This window comes from Setaria italica, chromosome VI (genome assembly GCF_000263155.2).
Source record: "Setaria italica strain Yugu1 chromosome VI, Setaria_italica_v2.0, whole genome shotgun sequence".
Classification (NCBI taxonomy): Eukaryota; Viridiplantae; Streptophyta; class Magnoliopsida; order Poales; family Poaceae; genus Setaria; species Setaria italica.
Window position 1 is genome coordinate 3,973,696 of NC_028455.1, and position 18,316 is coordinate 3,992,011.

The following is an 18,316-nucleotide window of genomic DNA, read 5'->3' on the forward strand; positions in this document are numbered from 1 at the left end:
ACAAAGGAAAATGAGTAAAAGCAAAAGCTTATGTCAGACCGATGCAATTTAGTGGAACAGATTACCTTACTACAAATGGATCAGAATCAGATCGGAGGGAAATCACCGATAGCAGCTAAGAGGAACAGACTTATCCTTGCTCTCCCCGGCGATTGGCTAGAACGATTGCTAGCAATGGAACGCGATGCTCCATTGCTAAGAAGGACCGAAATTGAAGACCAGTGCAAAGGGAGACTAGATGGGTCCTTTTCTTATGGTCCAATCGGTCTACACATATATTACTCTCGTTTTCTTGGCCTTTGAGCTTAAAAAATGCACGCCTTTTAAATAGCTAGTAGCTGGGTTAATAAAAATAAAAGACGAACAAAAGACCCCATCTAGTCTCTGCATTGATCTTTAATTTACTCCGGTCAATTTTAGTATTACACTCCGGGCTGCATATATAAACAGAAACAAACAAAAGATCGGCTTTAGTCTTCCCCTTTCAATTTATAATATGGCTAGTATTCTCTAACCAGGTCCATTAGTAGAGACAAACACTGATGGCACCAACAAGTGTGTTATATACACGAAGGAATCTCAGCTCCATGTTTGACCATCTTAGGCTCTTAATCTCTTGTTAGCTAGGGACTGGACACAGCCAAAAGGCCAGCTGGCCACATGAAGGTTTACACTAGAACCCAACTTCCAAATACAACTCTTCTTACATTTCTAATGACCTTTTCAATGGAAATATTGATATAGAGAAGAATTCATTGTACCTGGCAATTGAATAGGCTAATTTGTTTCCTGATGTATATCATTTCTCTGCAGCCAATCCGTACTCTCACCAAGACGCACAGTTTCCTGGTTGCATGAAAGCATTAACTTATCATTTGTCGGTCTTGATCCCATTTGATTGTTCCGAAAAGTAACCGGTTTATGCTTATTGGCATCACAATGGCAGCTTCAGTTTTCTTTCATTGATATGCTTCATGCTGCTTCTTTAGTACTTCATCTTCTCTGCGTGTCTCAGTCTCGATCTCTTTGCCTCTTGAGTTCTCTTGCATCTGCGAGCGGTGACTCTGTATTGGATGTCGTAGATCCATTAACATTGCTATCATTGATCCCATCTGAAAAGGCATAGCATGTAGTTATGGAGCATGAGACTCGACTTTTTCAAAGTTGATCAACATTACTTGCGTTTGGGGTGTTTGTTAGGTCCTTGAATAGCGCGTTCTGAAGACGCCGGCAAAGGACCAATCTTCCATTACAATTTATATTTCTGTCACAATAATCATAATTCAGGTGTAAAGGTAACAACTAAACTGATTGGGAAAAACAACTGGTGTGCAAAGAGCCTCTACGTATGTTGCGGAAATGCGTATGTTGTGTTGGATCTGTAGTCGTACAAGAAGAAGGGATCAAGTCCGAAATGAGGATATACGTGATAGGTTAAGAGTAGCATCAATTGAAGAAAAGCTTATTCAACACTGGCTGAGATGGTTTGGACATGTCTAACGAAGGCCTCCGGAAGCACCGGTGCGTAGTGGAACTCTAAGGCGTGATAGTAATGTGAAGAGAGGCAGAGAAAGATCAAAATTGACATGAGAAGAGGCAATAAAAGATATTTGAAGGGATGGAATATACCCAAAGATTTAACCCTCAATAGGAGTGCTTGGAAAATAACTATTCATATGCCAGAACCCTGAGTGGCTCTTGTTAGGTTTTAACTCTAGCCTACCCTAACTTGCTTGGGACTGAAAGGCTATATTGTTGTTGTTGCTGCTGCTGATATCAGGAACTGAAGTGATGCGTCATGTAAGAGAAACAACAGCAGGATCTAAGGTTCATATCCAAAACACAACTGTGTTTGTTACACGGTACAGCGAATCCATAAGGGGTTCTTGAATCATCAGATAGCATCCTGGCTCATTCCTGAATCATGCATCATCCCATCTAACATATCTACCAAATCAATGTACAAAAGATGTCCATCGACAACAGTGAGTAATCATCAGAACGGCCCGGCCATCATTGTTCACACGCGTATGTAGAATTCAATTGTGTCAGCTGTAAAACAAAAAGGGTTCAAGAAATCAAACCAAACTGAGAACCATAGTAGAATGAAATGGGTCATACAATTGTGAAAAAAAAAAGGATAACTGACCTTATTGAGAACATCCCTTGATGCAGTTGAATCCTCTCCTTTCTTCAGAAGTTCAAGTCGAGCTTTCATTGCATTGTTACTTTCTTCAACCTATGTTGTTAACAGGAAACAACTTAAACTATTCATCATTTTTACCCAAATGGAAATGTTAGCACAAGGATAATAAATTTGACAGCATCTTGTCATATTTTTTAGCAACAAAAATTAGCATCCGATGGGTAACTTCCCTATGCAATAATATAGTTGACAGTAGTCATCTTGCCATTTGAGTTGTAGTGAAATGAATAAAAAATGCTCTTAATTTCTTTTCCAAGAAAACAATGATGGAATCTTGTTGATATACATATGTGCACAAGATATTTCATAGCTTCCACATATAGCTACAAAGGCTTCAAATCCTCAATCCAGTAATCAAATCAACCAATCAATTTACTTGCAACCACACTCAAGAGTACTATGTGCTCACATTCATCCTGTATTTTCGTGAGAACAATGACTACCTTGTCCTACTGAATAAGAGTCATCTTTCTTATCAATGGTAGGACATAAAGGCCCAGCTTTGGTGCCACACCTGTAGTTTGTAAAACATTAAAACCAACACGATACCTTTTTCAGTAAAGCAGCCAAATGTTCAATTTCATCTTTCTTTGCCCTTGATATCTTTTCTTCGATTTCTTCAATGCTAGTCCTGCATTGAATAGAACTACCATCAGAACAAACTAGATTGGGAAACTTTGGACAGAGAGCAAATAAAGAAATGATATGTTAAATTTGCCAAAGGAATATCTCCATCTACTTATCAACTAGTATGCAAACATAAAAGCGAGGTCACTGGATGTACCATAACCATATCAGCCTAGTATTTGAAACCCTAAAATTTCAAAAGGGAACTCCAAGGTAACGGATACGTCGCTTACTTCTCTGAAGGTAATACATCCAGATTTTGCTCTTCATCGAAATCATCTATCTTGTCAAGGGCAGCAGCAACCTAACAGAACAAAAGTGATGATGTTACACATGAGAAGACACAGTACTCTAAACCATGAACTCCAAGGTGCCAAGGAGTATAACAAAACTGACCTATTTATATGTTAGACTGTTAAAACTTAGATACTTATTTTAAGAGTATAATGCATGGGTTTCATTCTAATCCCAGGTGTCCCTAACGACCTAGCTTTCCTGAAAGCATATCCTTGTGAATCAATGGCTATTAACTACCAGCTCATGGTCATAGTCACCTTAAAATTGTTTGCCTCATTTTCTATTTTCAGTAGCCAACTAGGCCATTAAGAGAAAAAAGAGTGACATCAAAAGAAAAAAAAGGAGCATGAATATCTCAAAAAAGTTTAAGTGACAGCAAGAAAAAAAATACACAAGAATGCAGGGGCACAGGCTAAACCTAATACATGATGTGGGACCATTAGTTTCTGATTGCTGGATTGACACAACCAGTCGCTGAAGCTGAGCATCTGAATGGTAAGCTTTGTCATTCTAACACTAAAGGCAGAGGATAAGATATGGATTTAACAACAGATAGTACAGTTTTACCCCTTTGTCATTGATACACCCATATACTTCATGGTGAAGTATAATCAAATCCTAACCAGTCCAACCAGTAGAATTTAAAGAACTCCCACAGTAATTGATAGGTAAGAGCTCCTTTTACATTTATAGTGCTGCTATAAGTATAAACGCACATATGGAAATGAATGTCTGACAGGAGTTAATCTCTTAATAAACTAGGAAAATTATTCCTTTGAAAACCCACATGCTGTGCTGAAAAACTGGCAACATGGTTGAGAACACATTGATTTCAAAATTACCTGTCTTTCTTGGCAGACTTCGTCAAACTCCTCCTGCAGTATGAAGAAAAAAATTTAATACAGTGCTCATACATGCAAAGAAAGGAAGATAAATATATACTAATAGCATCAGGCTTGGCAAACATAACAGAACCGATATCAGTACTGCAATTCAACAATGCATGCTTACAAGATACAAGTTGTTAACTGTGCAAGTCAGGCAGCAGAAAACATTGTGACAGACAGATAGAAAGGTTATAGAGGAAGGCAGACATTAGCAAATCAGCTCAAAACATACAGGCATTGTATAATAAACAGTTAACATAACATAAACCTTAGCCCAAATTATGTTTTTAATCTCTGGAATATCTTTGTTAGTAGTAAGTGACAAATTCAATGCTAGTAGCATTATGGAGTATGAAAGGGAGGTGTAGTGGTGTATATAAGAAAACTGATGGTGCAAAGACAGCAATGTTGTGTAAAAGTTCGAAATCATAGAATGACATGTATTTGAAACAAAATTTGAATGTTAATTTGACATTCAGGAATGGGGCCCTTCGTGAATTGAGTCCCTGATGCAAAAGGGGCTGATAAAAGTTGAAAGAAACGTCTATTCTCAAGGAATCAAGGTAAAGCTAGACCCACCCCCAATTACCACAGTACGAAATTGCAGATACCCAAAAATTTCCTAAAAAAGTTAAGCGTGCAATTCTATCTTCATTATTTAATCCTATGTTTAAAACGAGTATCCAATCTTTCATCCTTTATAATAGGGGACCAGAAATCAGCCTGGAACAAAAACTGTACCTCTATGGTGGCATGCATAGCCTTCATCACCTGAAAAAACACAAAAAAAATGAATAAATCCACAGATAACACACTAGCTGGATACGGAAACTGAACTTTGCACGCGATTCAAATTAGTGGATATTGCAAGGATTAACTGATTTCAAAGCTATTTGTAAACCCTAACTAGTGGATAGGGAGTACTGGAGTAGATCAGGGAGACTCACGCGGGTGAGCATATGGTACAGACGCTCCCTCTCGGCATCCGTGAACGACGGGAAAGCCCTCTTGACAGCCTGAAACGCCGCAAGAGCACGAATCAATTGATTAATGCACCATGGGAAACTGAAAAAAAAAATCGAATCCCCATCCAGGATCCGAGCTGTCGGAGCCGAGGAAGGGGAGAGGGGACGGGGCGAGAGCGCGCGAACGGAACCAGCAGCTAACCTCGCGGGAGCATGCTGTGAGGAGGCACTTGGAAGCGGCCTTGAACGACGTTTGGAGGATGTCGAACCTCCCCGGCGCCGCGGGATCCATCGGTGGCGGACTCCGGCGAGGTGGAGACGCCGGCTTTCGAATTCGAAGAGCGGCGAAATGGTTGCTTGCCTTCGGAATCAGAGGCGGGGGGTGGAAGGGTTAATGGGCTAGTTGGGCTGTATTGAGATGGACCCGAGTACTACTCTGCTATTGCTTGAGCCCAGGTCCGCAAAAAACTTGCAGCTGGGCCGCATCGGCCACAAAAGCTGATTTATGCGGGGTGGTGGCTAAGCGGGCTCGTTTAAGAATCCGCGCCCGCCTGCATCTAGTATTGGGCTCAAATGAACACATTCGGGCCCTCTGCATCCCTTTGGACGGACACTGTTGCTTTAAAATCCACTCACGCAGTCACACTCAGAGACTGCCCTAAAAAAAGAAAATCCACTCAGAAACACACCTGTCACTCTGCCAGGCCAGGGTAGAGGTATGCATATGTCATAATAGAGATACACGTCATCATAACTCATAAGAAAGGATGTTAAGAAGACATGCATTTCATAAGGCCACAAGGTAGACAGTAGGAATAAAGCTGGACTTGGACAAATTCATATCTGTCTGCACGATTCAGCGAACATCAGGCGATCACTTATAGCCTATCAGTCAGTTCAAGCTCTCGCAGTCTCGCTTCAGGTTCAGGACCCAAACACAACAAATACAGTCACAATGTTACAAGTCGTCCTTCTACAAGCCACATTGGACAGGGATCAGAAAAGCTAGCTCATGAGCTAGAACCAAACGTTTATGGCTTTCTACAGGAAACAAAACCAGGCAGCCATATGGAAACATTAATTGACATGTCCTGCCGTTCTGGATTAACCGATCAAGTCATTTAGACAAGAAAGCATCTACCAAGATGTACAGGGTCTTTTGCTCAGGCTAATCAAAAAGTATCTGTCGCAAATTCCTGCACCATCAAAAGTTTAAAGTAAATGGCCTAAGGTGATGGCATCATATGTGCAGTTCAACATCATCTATATATGCTACAACACCTTTTGGGTGTACACTCAGTATACAGATCAAGATCATTCAGTACAAAAACAACATCCTTCGACAGCCTTTTTATCTCTGCTACAGGGCACTATTTTGCTCCGAGTCGACCAGGCAAAGATGTCTCGCTTCAGGAACTGGAGACTACTGACAGCAATTGTGCCGAAGTGTAAAAGATTTACCTCAAAAAGTTACATATCCTATTCTAAATGTATTTCATCCCAGCAATTCTTATCCGCCTTGATATCAAATACTGGACAAGAGAGTACATAGCTCCTAGCAATCCTAACACCCGAATAGTAACTATGTCTGTCATTGTAACCGAGGGCAAGTTGAGAGGTAGCGTCAACAGTAGCTTTGCATCTGTATGTCTGACATAATCCCACATGCAGCGGTTGAAGAGAATGTGATTTGGTAATGTCAGAACAAGAAGAGCGACATTTCTCACAGCAAATAGCCAGCCTGGGCCCCCAATATCAAGAGCCCATCCTCCATTGCCAGGACAAGTCTCCTCCCATATCCTATACAATGCTGTCAATAGCAAATACCCGGAAATAGAAACTGTTACAGGGAAATAGCGCTGCCTGTTGCCAAATCCTGCAAAGATATTGAATCCTGGTTCAAAAGCAGAAGGATGGGTGCTAGGAAGAAGATAGCACGGTTCGAGCCACCAGTAAGTGTTATATTGAGAACAAGGCAGATGATGAAGCACAACACAGTAGAAACGTTGTCAATCGCAGGCATCCAAGCTGCCTCAGCTGCCAATCTCTTGATGGTGAATGTTGGTGCAGCATGAGCTCTTCGTTGCTGGAGCAGCCTTGCTTTGGGTGGGAAGGCAGAGCTCTGACTAGATGAGCCATGTGTTACGCCTGTCCGCAGCCTTGTCACGCAATAGCAAAGCCAGTTTAATCTCTAATGCAATAATCATGAAAAAAGCAGCATAGAGACCCAAAAGTGACATTCTTGCCCCTTCTATAGCCAACATGTTGGTGAACTTCTCTGCTTCATCCTCATCTGCAAAACTTTTGGCTCTTAATTGTCCTTCAAGCAGATAGGTGACTGGAAACAAAGCTACCAAGAAAGAGAACACCCGTGGCAAAACCCTTGTGCTGGATTCAGAAGGGAGATGGGTGAATACGACAAAGACTGCAGCAGAGACAATTGTTGCGACAAGAAGAGGATACAGAACAACTGCCTGGAAGAAGCACTGAACAGATATGTAGATGCCTAGTGTGACCCCAACTGCCACTGCATACAAAGCCCTCAACTCAACAACATACTTCACTGGGATGATGGATGTAACTGCTGCTAGTGTAAGTACCACGGTTGTGATGAGCAGCCATGATGGCCAAGTGGGCTTCGATGCTTTGCAGGAGGGGACGGCAGGCTCTGCAGATGAGGTTTCTGGAGACACCTAGCGATGTCGAGTACAGTGTAGAATGAAAGCTGCCGTCCATATGAAATCCGACGTTTGAGAATCAATGGGAGCTCTAATTTGACGGTCATGACGTCATGATTACATGGATTGACGTGGAGAGAGTTTTCCTGCCGGATTTCGTTCTTTAGAGATTATGATTCCGACATTCAGTTTAACCAGCTGATCATTTTGTATACCTTGTACTTGGAGGGGAAAGGAAAATTTCCGAGCTTGGAACACACAAGTTTCCAGTAGAACTGTTTACAATACAAAAGATTGTTGTATCTCTCCAATCACATTGTGTAGGTGTTGGGATTCTGTACAACAAATCGACCACCAAAAGGATAATTTGTTGGTCATGTGCTCCAAATGATTTCTACAAGTTCAATACTGATTTTTGTATGACTATTCAGCACCGGTTTTCCTTGTAATCCTTGAACTCCTTGAGGTCAACAGCAGACAGAAGCCACTATATCTTGAACTGTTCGATCAGTCTGAGAAGACTATATGTCTCAGCATCAGGCATTGCCCCTCTCAAAATCATTGTCCTCAGCAAATCTGGCTCATAAACTTTTGCCTTCACATAAGCTTTTAGGAGGGTGTTGTACACAAAGGAATTCCTACAATATTTTGACTCACTCAATTCTCTGTATACTCTCTTTGCATTTTCCAAGTCACCAATTTCTGCAAACTTCTCAAGCAACATATGTGTAGTCTCCAGCCACGGTGTTGAACTTCTCACCTTCTTAGTGACAACTTCTTTCTTTCCCATATCCATTGTGTTCAGAGCTTCTTTAACAAGACCCGATTTCAAGCAACCTAAAGCTAAGTGGCGATAAGTAATAGCATTCGGCTGGCATCCACTTGCTCTCATTTCTTTAAACACAGCTGATGCTTTATCCACAACACCATGCCTGCAGTAAACGGATAAAATGGAATTGAACTGTTCTGTAAGGCTTAACTTCTTTGTTGAATTCATGTTGACCCATATCTTCTCTGCCTGGTCAATGGACCCAACCTTTCCAAATGCTTCAATTGCGAGTGTGAAGCTTTTTGATCGAATATGAGGAAGACCTTGCATGATCTCCCATGTTCTCTTTAGCTCCTTTTCCTTCCCAAGGTATCCATATAGGATCAAAAGAATTTCCAGTGTCGACCAATTAGTACCAGTCATGGAATTCTCAATTGCTTCTACATATGTCTGGCAAACAGTATACAGCCTCGCTATAGCATGCGCAATAGCTAGAATGCCATAAGTGATCTCATTGGGCTCAATCTTTGCTCTTTTCATATCATTGAATACCCTCGCTACCCCATCGATGTTGTGTTCATTGGCTGGTATCTTCAACAGGATGTTGTAGGTTGATGTGTGAGGGGTTACACGATCAGCTTTCATCTGAGAAAGGATCTTGGATATAGTTTTCCTGCGTCCAGGTGAAGAGTGGAGGATGATCATGCGGTTGTAAACATACGGCGAAATTGGCAGGGACAATTCCCTCATCTTCCTCATGTACGCATAGGAATGCTTAATCAGACCCAGATCCAACGCAGCCATCACAAGGTTGTTGTAGAGCAGCTCTTTCTGATATTCCTGAGGCACACGAAGGAAAAGGCTTTCAGCTTCAGAAATGCCATGGACTTTAGCTGTGAACTCCAGGAGGTACGAGTAATCAAGCTCACTCAGCTTGTAGGGCCTCTCTCTCATGATCCACTCCATGACCTGCGGAAAGAAAACAATTGCAGAAATGCAGTGTCAGTTCTTGAATAAATGGAAGGTACTAAGGAAAATCTTACACAGTAACAGCTATCCATACATTGTAAAACAAAGAGAAGCTAATTACATGGTAATTGGACGAGTGGTTGTTTCACAAGTAAAATTTTGGTATAACTGAATTACTATCCAAACACAAATACTCCCTCCGTTCCAAATTGTAGGTCGTTTTAGCTTTTCTAGGTTCATAGATATTATTATGCATCTAGACATACACTAGAAAAGTCAAAACGACCTACAATTTGGAACAGAGGGAGTAACATTTTGTTCATCTCTACAGATGAGCAAGCAGGGCAATCAGTGCGAGCATAAGAACATGCCTTTCGTCACTGCAGCTGACCTGCATCGACCGCAAGGAAGATCTTGTTGGAGGCCGATGGAATCCAAGCCAGGAAGACCGGGAATGCGAGAAAGGGAAAGAATGAATTGGGGGCAGGAGGATAAGAGTACCTGGAGGGCGGTGCGGTGTTGGCGGTGGCGCCGGAGGCGGTTGACGGCGTGGAAGACGTGTCCGCGGTGCACGGCGCGGCCGTCGGCCATCCACCCCCGCATGGCCGCGCACACCGAGGCGGCCCCCTCCACCCGCTGCGCCAGCGAGGCCTCCTGCCCCGGCTTATCGCGGGGCCCCTCCGACGAAGGAGGAGGCCGCGGCGGCGGCTGAGGAGGAGGCGCGGGGGCGTCGCTCCCCGAGCTAGTGAAGAATCCTGCGGCGGGGGTGGGGGCGGGGGCAGGGAGCAGCGGCCGCCGGCGCCGGAGCAGCGCCCGCAGCAGCAGCATCGCGGCGGAGCTGCAACCGGCGAGCACGAGCACTGGACACTTCCCGCGCCGAAGCCGTCGGATCGGAAATCAACGCTCCGGAAGGCACCCAAGAAGTTTTATCGTGGCCGTCAGAAGCTCTGCGAATGAACATGATCTGGTATGGAATCAGTGCCAAACCTGACGAACCGATCCTCTCAAAAGACTTAAAAACTGACGAATTGATGGAAACATTTGAATTGGCATACTTCCATAAGGTGTCGAATCTGAATGAACATGATAAGGCATACTTGCATAAGGTGTCGAATCTGAATGAACATGACAAAAATTATCATGTCAGATCGAAACAGTTGAAGCCCTGAGTAAAAGCATCACCCGTCATTCAGTCACCATATCATTCAACATGACAAACGTCAGGGCAACAGATCAAAGCGTTCAGCCAGGCAGAATGATTTGCCGAATGTTTGATTGATTCTATCATCCGTAAGGTCAACATAAACTGTCACCGCACTGTACGCTACAAACAGCTGTCCCAAAGGACAGAATGAAATACATCTAGCAAGGTCGAAAGATTTACAAAATTGATCCAGTAGCTTCACTGCAGAGTCCAGAATATAAATCAAGAGGCGAATGAGGAGCCACAAGCGCATCTTCTAAGGGTACTGCAACATCAAGGAACAACAGAGAAGAAAAAAAATCAAATAGGATGATCACAACAACCAATGTAACAATACAAAGGAGAATCGCAGGTAATTATCACAGGTTGGTAAGTGACAGGATGAGGCACAATGCGAATATGAAAAGTAACACACCTGATGATACAAGCATATTCACTAGTTGAGAAAGTGTCGCTCCAGTGATCCTTTTTGTAATGGCCCCTGCACCTGCTTTCAACCTGATGCAATTTGATGAAAATACGTAAACGTTGTCCCTCTGAAGAAAGATGAATAAATATGGCCAGAAGAAAGAGCAATAATTTACCAGTCAGGTACTACTGCTGATAGTGGTATGTACACTTTTCAGTGCAGCTGAATGGAGAGGCAAATGTCATGGCTAAAAGCTTTGCAGCAAATACTTTCTTCAACTGTGATCCCTGAAAATGTAACAAGACATCATAAGCAACCTCTAAAGGACTTCACATTTCATCACTTGATCTTAAGTTGTTCAGACAGCTTGCAAATAGAGAACAGACAGTTCACTGCCACATTTCTGAAACAGTACTGTTTGTTTGATGACAGTAAAAGCTCTTGCAGAAAGAAGAGAGAGCAGTTGACCATATCCAGCATGAATTGAAAATGAAATCCTCCATGCTATTTACACAGTGGCTACACTAAGTGTGAATTTGGAAATACTTTTGTTATTATGCTATTCGAAAAGGTAATGAACCTAATACTTGATTTTGACAATAGCCGCCTTTCTGCATGTCAACAAGCTTTTCTCCACAGTATCCACCATTTTCCCATGGGCAGCCTTGTGGACAGCAATTTGCATCAATTATCGAAGGCATAAGACATTACTCCATTAATGCACAACTGCGAAGTAAATTGTGATTGACATCAGTCACATAAGCCGAATTGTGATAAATACAGATAAATTCTATGCACGCACCAGTTAACATCAATCAGAAGGCGTAAGGCCATGTGTAACTAATATACACATATACTTGAGAAAACGTTGATGGCAACAGAGCCATTATGGATTTCCTGAGGAATGCCTGAATGTTCCAAGGTGGCCAGGTGACATAAGGCATCTCCAATGGAGCATCCATATCATCTAGAGACAACGTAAGAGGTAGTCATAGCTTCTCAACTTGAGCCCCTTCAGCACTCCTCTCATCAAAACATGGACCAAGACAAACTCATGTTCTTTTTCCTATATTGTTGAGCCCAAATCTCCATTATCTTCCTCTCTTCTCCACATAATGAAATCCAAAGGTGGCAAGGATTGAAGATGCTGTATGCCATTACACATGCTCTAATGCTGCAGTGAGATAGCAAAAAGAACAGCTGAATCCAATTTTCTCTGAAACCACATAGAGAGGTTGCGAAGCATGAAGAATGGAAATTATGTGAAGATGAGAAACTAAATAACTCATGTCATTGACTCCCCATCTTCTCAAATTCTGTTGCCAAAAAATCTGAGTTGTATGTTGATTTATCAGCTATGATCGAAAGTGAAATGAGTGAGACCTATAGAATTGATTTACGCAACATGCAGCCAGCTACTCCCAGGCACCTTACTCAAACCTCTTTCCGCCATTATCTTCCTTAATCTCTTAACCTTTTCCCACTTTTTTGCTTGTGCATAAATGTTACCCAGAAGAATGTAATATCCAGTCTCTTTAGGCTCCAGTTCAAAGCACTTTGAAGCAACAACCTCCCCAAGCTCAACGTTGTTGTGCAACCTGCAAGCAAGAAGCAAGGCACCCCAAACACTAGCATGTGGCCGCATTGGCATCTGCATGATCAGCTGGAACGCTTCGTCCAGCTTTCCACTACGCCCAAGAAGATCTACCATAATGGTGTAGTGCTCCACTGAGGGATCAATCCTATATTTGGTTGACATGGAAGCGAAGCAAGCACGGGCTTCTTCCATCAGTCCCGCATGACTGTATGCAGACAACAACCCAACAAAGGTCACCGCATTAGGATTGATATTTGCATCAGACATTTCCTTGAACAAGCCAACAGCTTCACTTAACTTGCCATGCATGCCACAGCCCACTATCATTGCGCTGTAAGATACCAGGTCTCTTGTCCGCAAGCCTCTGAACAAGTCGAAAGCCCTATCCATCCGCCCGCTCTTGGTGTACAAATCAACAAGAGCAGTGCGCAGGTGATCATCCAGCTCAACACCCACAGACCCCATGAAACTCTCGACCCAGAGGCCGAACCTCAAGTCCCCCAGCTGCGAGCAAGCAGATATCACAGATGAGAAAGTCTTCTCATTGGGCAGCACCCAAACATGTGGCTTCAGCATCTGGTTAAAAATACCAAGCGCCTCCCGGGCGCAGCCATTCTGCGCATAGCATGCGATCATCGCGTTCCAGGCATAAAGGTCCTTGCTTTCCATCCTCTCGAACAGGTCAGCAGCAGCTTGGACGTCCCCGGCCTTGGCATACCCTGAGATCATCGTGATCCAGGAGACATTGTTCCTGATTGGCATCCGCTCGAACAGTTCCCTCGCTCGGGCTAGCTGGCCCTGTGCAATGAACCCGCATACCAGGGAGTTCCAGGACGCGGCGTTCCTCTCGGTCATTTGATCGAACAGCTCGATGGCCTCGTCGAGGTGGCCGGCCTTGGCGAGGCCGGCAACCATGGAGTTCCACGACACGACGTCCCGCGCGGGCATCGTATCGAACAGGGCGCGCGCGGCGGGGATGTCCCCCGCACGGAGGCGGGAGGCGAGGAGCGAGTTGGACGAGACGAGAAGGGAGTGGCGGCGCAGCGCGGGCGTGCCATCGAGCAGGTCCCGCGCAGCGTGGTGGTGCGGGGGAAGGAGGCGGGAGTAGAGGTGGGCGAGCGCGGCGTGCGGGTAGGGGTGGGAGAGGAGGCCGAGGCGGAGGAGGTGCGCGTGGAGGGAGGCGGCCGCGGGGAGCGCGGCGTGGGCCGGGAGGCGGGGCACGGACTTGAGGACGGCGGCGAGGGCGAAGGGGCAGGGGCGGTGCGACGCGCGCAGCGACGAGAGGTAGAGCGCCACGGCGTGGCGGGGCCGGCCCTGGTCCGCCGCGGCGCGGACGGCGAGCGTCCACGGCGAGTTGAAGCCAGCGGCGGCGGGTGGGGCGCGCATGGGCAGCGAGCCTGGTGCCACGCGTCCTCCCGCGGGGCTGCCTATCCCTCGGCGGCGGCACGAGTCCTCGTTGACTACGCGCTAAAGGAGTGGGAGGGACGGATCGCTCGCCACTGCGAACTGAGATGACCGGACCGGCGACGAGGTTGGCTCGCCGGGGACTGAGAGGGACGCGGTGCCAGGGCCCGTTGGCAATGGCCACTGGGTTGTGGACTGGGGTGGTAGGGTAGGCTCTGAATTTTCACCGAATTATTTTTGAAAATTATGTTTTACCGAATTATTTAAACCGAAATTTTCAGGTATCCTAGTGGCAACCTCTGATCATCACCTTACACGTTAATCCTATGGATTATGTTTACTGCCTTTGATTCTAAGAGTCCATTTCCAGAAAAGGCTTGTTTCAATTGCCCTTACCTTAACAAACTTCTTGCAAATTATCTCAACGCATATGTCACACAAGATGCCCAAGTTTTTGAAACATGGCACAGAATGAGAAAACCGAGATGGCAGAATCTATCATCAGTTCATCGCTGACACCGCAAATATGAGCATTCCATCATGTGCAGTTTACTGTACAAATTCCTGCCCCAAAATAGGACAGAAGTAAGGAACATCTAGGGTGTGTTAGGGTATGTTTGGATGAAGGGACGGGATGCGACGGTTCCAGTTTTACATGTGTTTGGTTGGAGAGACATTAGGATGAGGACAGCATCAAAATGGAATATTCCTCAAAAGTGGGATGGATCCGTTCCAAAAAAAGCCGGACCGATCCCGTCCCTCACGGACATCGCTAATGCCGTCTCGCGCAAGGCCAGGGCGGCGCGAGGCCAGGGGCGGCGGCGGCGGAGCAGGCTGCGCGTGGGATGGGCAAGGATGCCGCGGCGGCGGGGCGACGCGAGCCAGCCGGGGCTGAGCGACGGCGGCGGAGCAGGTCGCGGCGGGGATGGCGAGGATGCAGCGGCGGCGCGAGCCGACCGTGGCGGGGATAGGCGAGGATGCGGCGGCGGTGGAGCCGGCCGTGGCCGGGGGTGGCGGCGCGAGCCGGCTGGGGCCGGGCGGCGGTGGAGCATGCCATGGCGTCGGCAGTGAGCGTCGGCAGCGGAGTAGCTGACAGTGGGCCCCGCAGTGTTAGAGTGAATGATAATTGGGACCCACAGTTAACGTCACGAAAACGCCGTCCATCTCATCCCTCACCCCGTCCCTCCAACCAAATACTAAACTAGGGACGTCTCCATCCCTCCAACCAAACATCAAGTGGAATCATCTCATCCCAAAAAAGAGGGATGACCCTGTCCCGTCCCCTCCGTCCCTCCATCCAAACACACCCCTAAGGTATCACTTCCTCATAGCAAGAAAAGCTTTACACTTATCAACTCCAACTGTTTCTTCTTCCTCCCTATCCCCCTAAGTGCTACCATTCGACAATATGTTGCTAAATATATTATGGTATATGACCAAGTTTCAGATCTTGTCTATATTAAAATATATATATATATATATATCAAAAAGACTTTCTAAATAGGCTAAAAAAGAGTCAGCATACTCAAAATTCCAATAGTCCAAGGCCTCGAGTAAATAGACAGCGCAAATCCCCATCCTCTCCGGTCTCCGTTAAACCCCATTTCAGTAAAAAAAAAAAAAGTAGTAAAAATTGCTTAGCATTTCAGGCAACCAAAATTAAACTGGTTAAACTTACGGATTGGCTTGGGAATATGCATTGGACAGTAATAACCAGTTAACCATTACCATCCTTTAAACTGCAGTGCCTCAATTTTTATGCATCCATCATTGTTTCAGCAAGATACAGAAAACACATTATGTAGCATCGAAGAACTACACAAAAACCAGAAACTGTTCACTTATATCTGCCAACTGCCAACATCATAAAGTGTACACAATTTTATACCAAAATTTACTGGTAGGCATTCCTAATTGTAAACGAAAGAATACCAATCAACTTTAGTACAGATATAGCATCCCTAATATTAATATGAAGGTGCAAGGAATTAAAAAAAGAGCACGCCAACATTCAAATAAAAAAGAATACCTTTGATTCATCAGAGTCTGAAGTCTGGACGCATCAAACGATGGGAAATCCAGCTTGTCCTGGAACAGTGGGTTCGCCTTGATTAGCTTCTTGATCTCCATGAACACAGCATCCCGGGCTGGCGATGTGTCCAAGTGCTCATCTTGCCTGTTCATCATCGATACATCACAATCACACTCCAATTTACCCCCCAATGTGGTAGAAATTCCGCAACCATGCCATTTCGATTGGCCACTGCGCCCAAGCTGGCTTCCAGCCATGGCTGCCCCAGCTTGGCTACGCCAAAGTCCACCGTGAGCCAACTGTGTCCCATCACCCCTTCTCCCGTCGGGAACCCAACCTGTATTCCATCTTTGATTATAAACGTACCAAAATGTTGGAATTCCCTTTTTATCTTCATCAAATTAGCCTAAAAATGTGAGTCCCCATTTTTCATTGGACATGTGAAAGTGGCTTAGGGTGAAGATATTTGTTACGCAGTAATTGTTGCCAAGTCCCATCTGTGGTGAGAAGCTTGTAAAGCCATTTACTGAGCAAAGCTGTGTTTTTTATATCCAATCCTGAATTCCCAGCCCTCTTGATCCTTGGGTTTGGCACAGAATGCTCCGTGGTCACCACTTTGCCAAAAAAATCTTGATTGAAAACATCTAGGGATCGTGAAGAAAGACATCATATAGGTAAACTACTAAGAACTGAATTTATGTGTTAGTCTTTTTCATAGGTAGATGAAGTTAGAATTTCATTGTCAAACAATATTATGGTATATGACCAACTTTCAGATCGTCTTTACTACATGAAAACTTCACAATTGTGGATTATGTGACCATACAAAATAATAATCAAAGCAAAAATTTATATCAAGAGACTTTCTAAACAAACTAGTAAAAGAACCAGGTGCACTGTGAATTCCAATAGTCCAGGGTCTAGAAATTAAGACAGGGCAACTCCCATCCTCTCAAGTCACCATCATCACAAACCCATTTTAAGAAGTACCAAACAGTGCTTATTTTGTTTAGCCTTTCAGGCAACCCAAGTTTAAACTGGTTAACTTTCATGTATGGGCTTGAAAGTGTGCTTGGTTAACTTTCAGGCAACCCAAGTTTTTTTAAATATGAAGGTTGTATGCCTGATACCGATATATACAGGGAATATAAGTATAAATTTTCTCAAAATAAAAAAATACTTTTATAACATTTCATCTTTTTTGACCAAAGTCAGTAGCTCTAACCACTAGGGTAGAGGTCTTTTCACATAACATTTCATCTTTTACGGTCAATATTTTTTATCTCGAAACAGTTAAGACTCTACAACAACCATGGGGATCCCACAACCATGGGTATGCTTGGTTCTCTTGCTCACCATTGCCTAGCAAGGTTAGAGAACATGCAAGCATGTTTGGTTGATTTGCTTGGTTTAAATTTTGGCTCGTTTTAAATTTGGGCAAGGTAAGCAAGGATTTCCTTGCTTTTTGAGCTTCCCACCTAGCAAGGATTGCCTTGACAGGCCTTGCCAAAGTAGTGAACAAGTTTGCGCAAGACAACCAAGTAGACCCTATGTGTTACCAATATAGTAGGCTAAAAGCACAATGTGTTACAAATGTGGTGAGAATGATCCTTGCTCATGACTATATATAAAATTATAATGCACAACAACCATGTAGTACAAACAATTTGTCAACATTTGGGCGAAATCTCACTATTACGTGATCCTGAACGGGAAAGAACAATTGTTTGTCAAAAAAATTACAACTTAACTTAAATCTCGTCTACATTTTCACAAAACTCGATACTTTCGCGGCGACCAAAGAAACACAACTCGAAACCCGGTATCCATACAAAGCATACCAAGCAACGTCATTTGCCTTATATTCAAATTTTCTAAAGTTGTTTTGTACTCAAGATCAATGTCTAACCATTGGAGAAAGCTTGGTACGAATTTTATTTATTTATACATATGGCGTCAAATTTCCATGTGTCATTCCATAATCAGATTCTCCCTCTGTTCCACTTAGGCCTTGTCGATTTGAAGGAGTTTGGAGATGATTTGAGTAGGGATTAAATCTCCTATGAATCAAAATCCCTCTCAATTCCCTCCAATCCCTTTTGAAAGAGGGGATTAACCGATCAAGACTATAGGGAGTTAGCATGGTCTTCGAAACTAGATTTTGACTCTTAACTCCCCATATATTGCATTTGTAGGGGGAAAAATCATTATAATAGGAAAGTATGTTTAAGTATCAATCACAAGTCAATTGTTGGTCAAAGATAGTAAGTCT

The 18,316-nt window shown here is 44.1% G+C and overlaps 3 protein-coding genes across 4 annotated transcripts; all 3 read right to left on the minus strand.

The window, feature by feature from the left end:
* Positions 1–1,801: 1,801 nt before the first annotated feature.
* On the minus strand, positions 1,802–5,346 carry LOC101785418. Its single transcript, XM_004972709.3, has 8 exons — positions 5,185–5,346; positions 4,965–5,033; positions 4,759–4,788; positions 3,973–4,005; positions 3,067–3,137; positions 2,756–2,837; positions 2,150–2,239; positions 1,802–2,052 (listed from the first exon to the last, which is right to left on the minus strand). The coding sequence occupies exons 1-8, from the start codon at positions 5,272–5,274 to the stop codon at positions 2,014–2,016; spliced, it is 504 nt and encodes a 167-aa protein (XP_004972766.1). The 5' UTR covers positions 5,275–5,346; the 3' UTR covers positions 1,802–2,013.
* Positions 5,347–6,053: 707 nt separating this feature from the next.
* Positions 6,054–9,986, minus strand: LOC101771400 (pentatricopeptide repeat-containing protein At1g07590, mitochondrial). The gene is made up of 3 exons (XM_022827620.1): positions 9,900–9,986; positions 9,359–9,398; positions 6,054–9,269 (listed from the first exon to the last, which is right to left on the minus strand). The coding sequence occupies exon 3, from the start codon at positions 9,231–9,233 to the stop codon at positions 8,148–8,150; it is 1,086 nt and encodes a 361-aa protein (XP_022683355.1). The 5' UTR covers positions 9,234–9,269; positions 9,359–9,398; positions 9,900–9,986; the 3' UTR covers positions 6,054–8,147.
* A 582-nt stretch (positions 9,987–10,568) lies between these two features.
* Positions 10,569–14,185, minus strand: LOC101771797 (pentatricopeptide repeat-containing protein At4g22760). 2 transcript variants are annotated; one of them, XM_012846956.2, is made up of 5 exons: positions 11,814–14,185; positions 11,599–11,737; positions 11,187–11,298; positions 11,018–11,100; positions 10,569–10,867 (listed from the first exon to the last, which is right to left on the minus strand). In XM_012846956.2, the coding sequence occupies exon 1, from the start codon at positions 13,992–13,994 to the stop codon at positions 12,408–12,410; it is 1,587 nt and encodes a 528-aa protein (XP_012702410.1). In that variant the 5' UTR covers positions 13,995–14,185; the 3' UTR covers positions 10,569–10,867; positions 11,018–11,100; positions 11,187–11,298; positions 11,599–11,737; positions 11,814–12,407. The 2 variants fall into 2 exon arrangements, with proteins under 2 accessions (XP_012702410.1, XP_012702409.1); XM_012846955.2 differs by having other exon boundaries at positions 11,592–11,737.
* Positions 14,186–18,316: the final 4,131 nt, after the last annotated feature.

Bases quoted from the DNA above. Each gene is read 5' to 3' on its own strand.
- LOC101785418 (XM_004972709.3), bottom strand. From the start codon at position 5,274: ATGGATCCCGCGGCGCCGGGGAGGTTCGACATCCTCCAAACGTCGTTC. The intron at 2,240-2,755 runs GTATCGTGTTGG...TTAACAACATAG, and splicing joins TGGCTGCTTTACTGAAAAAG to GTTGAAGAAAGTAACAATGC. The intron at 2,053-2,149 runs GTCAGTTATCCT...TTTGTTTTACAG, and splicing joins CAAGGGATGTTCTCAATAAG to CTGACACAATTGAATTCTAC.
- LOC101771400 (XM_022827620.1), bottom strand. From the start codon at position 9,233: ATGGCTGCGTTGGATCTGGGTCTGATTAAGCATTCCTATGCGTACATG.
- LOC101771797 (XM_012846956.2), bottom strand. From the start codon at position 13,994: ATGCGCGCCCCACCCGCCGCCGCTGGCTTCAACTCGCCGTGGACGCTC.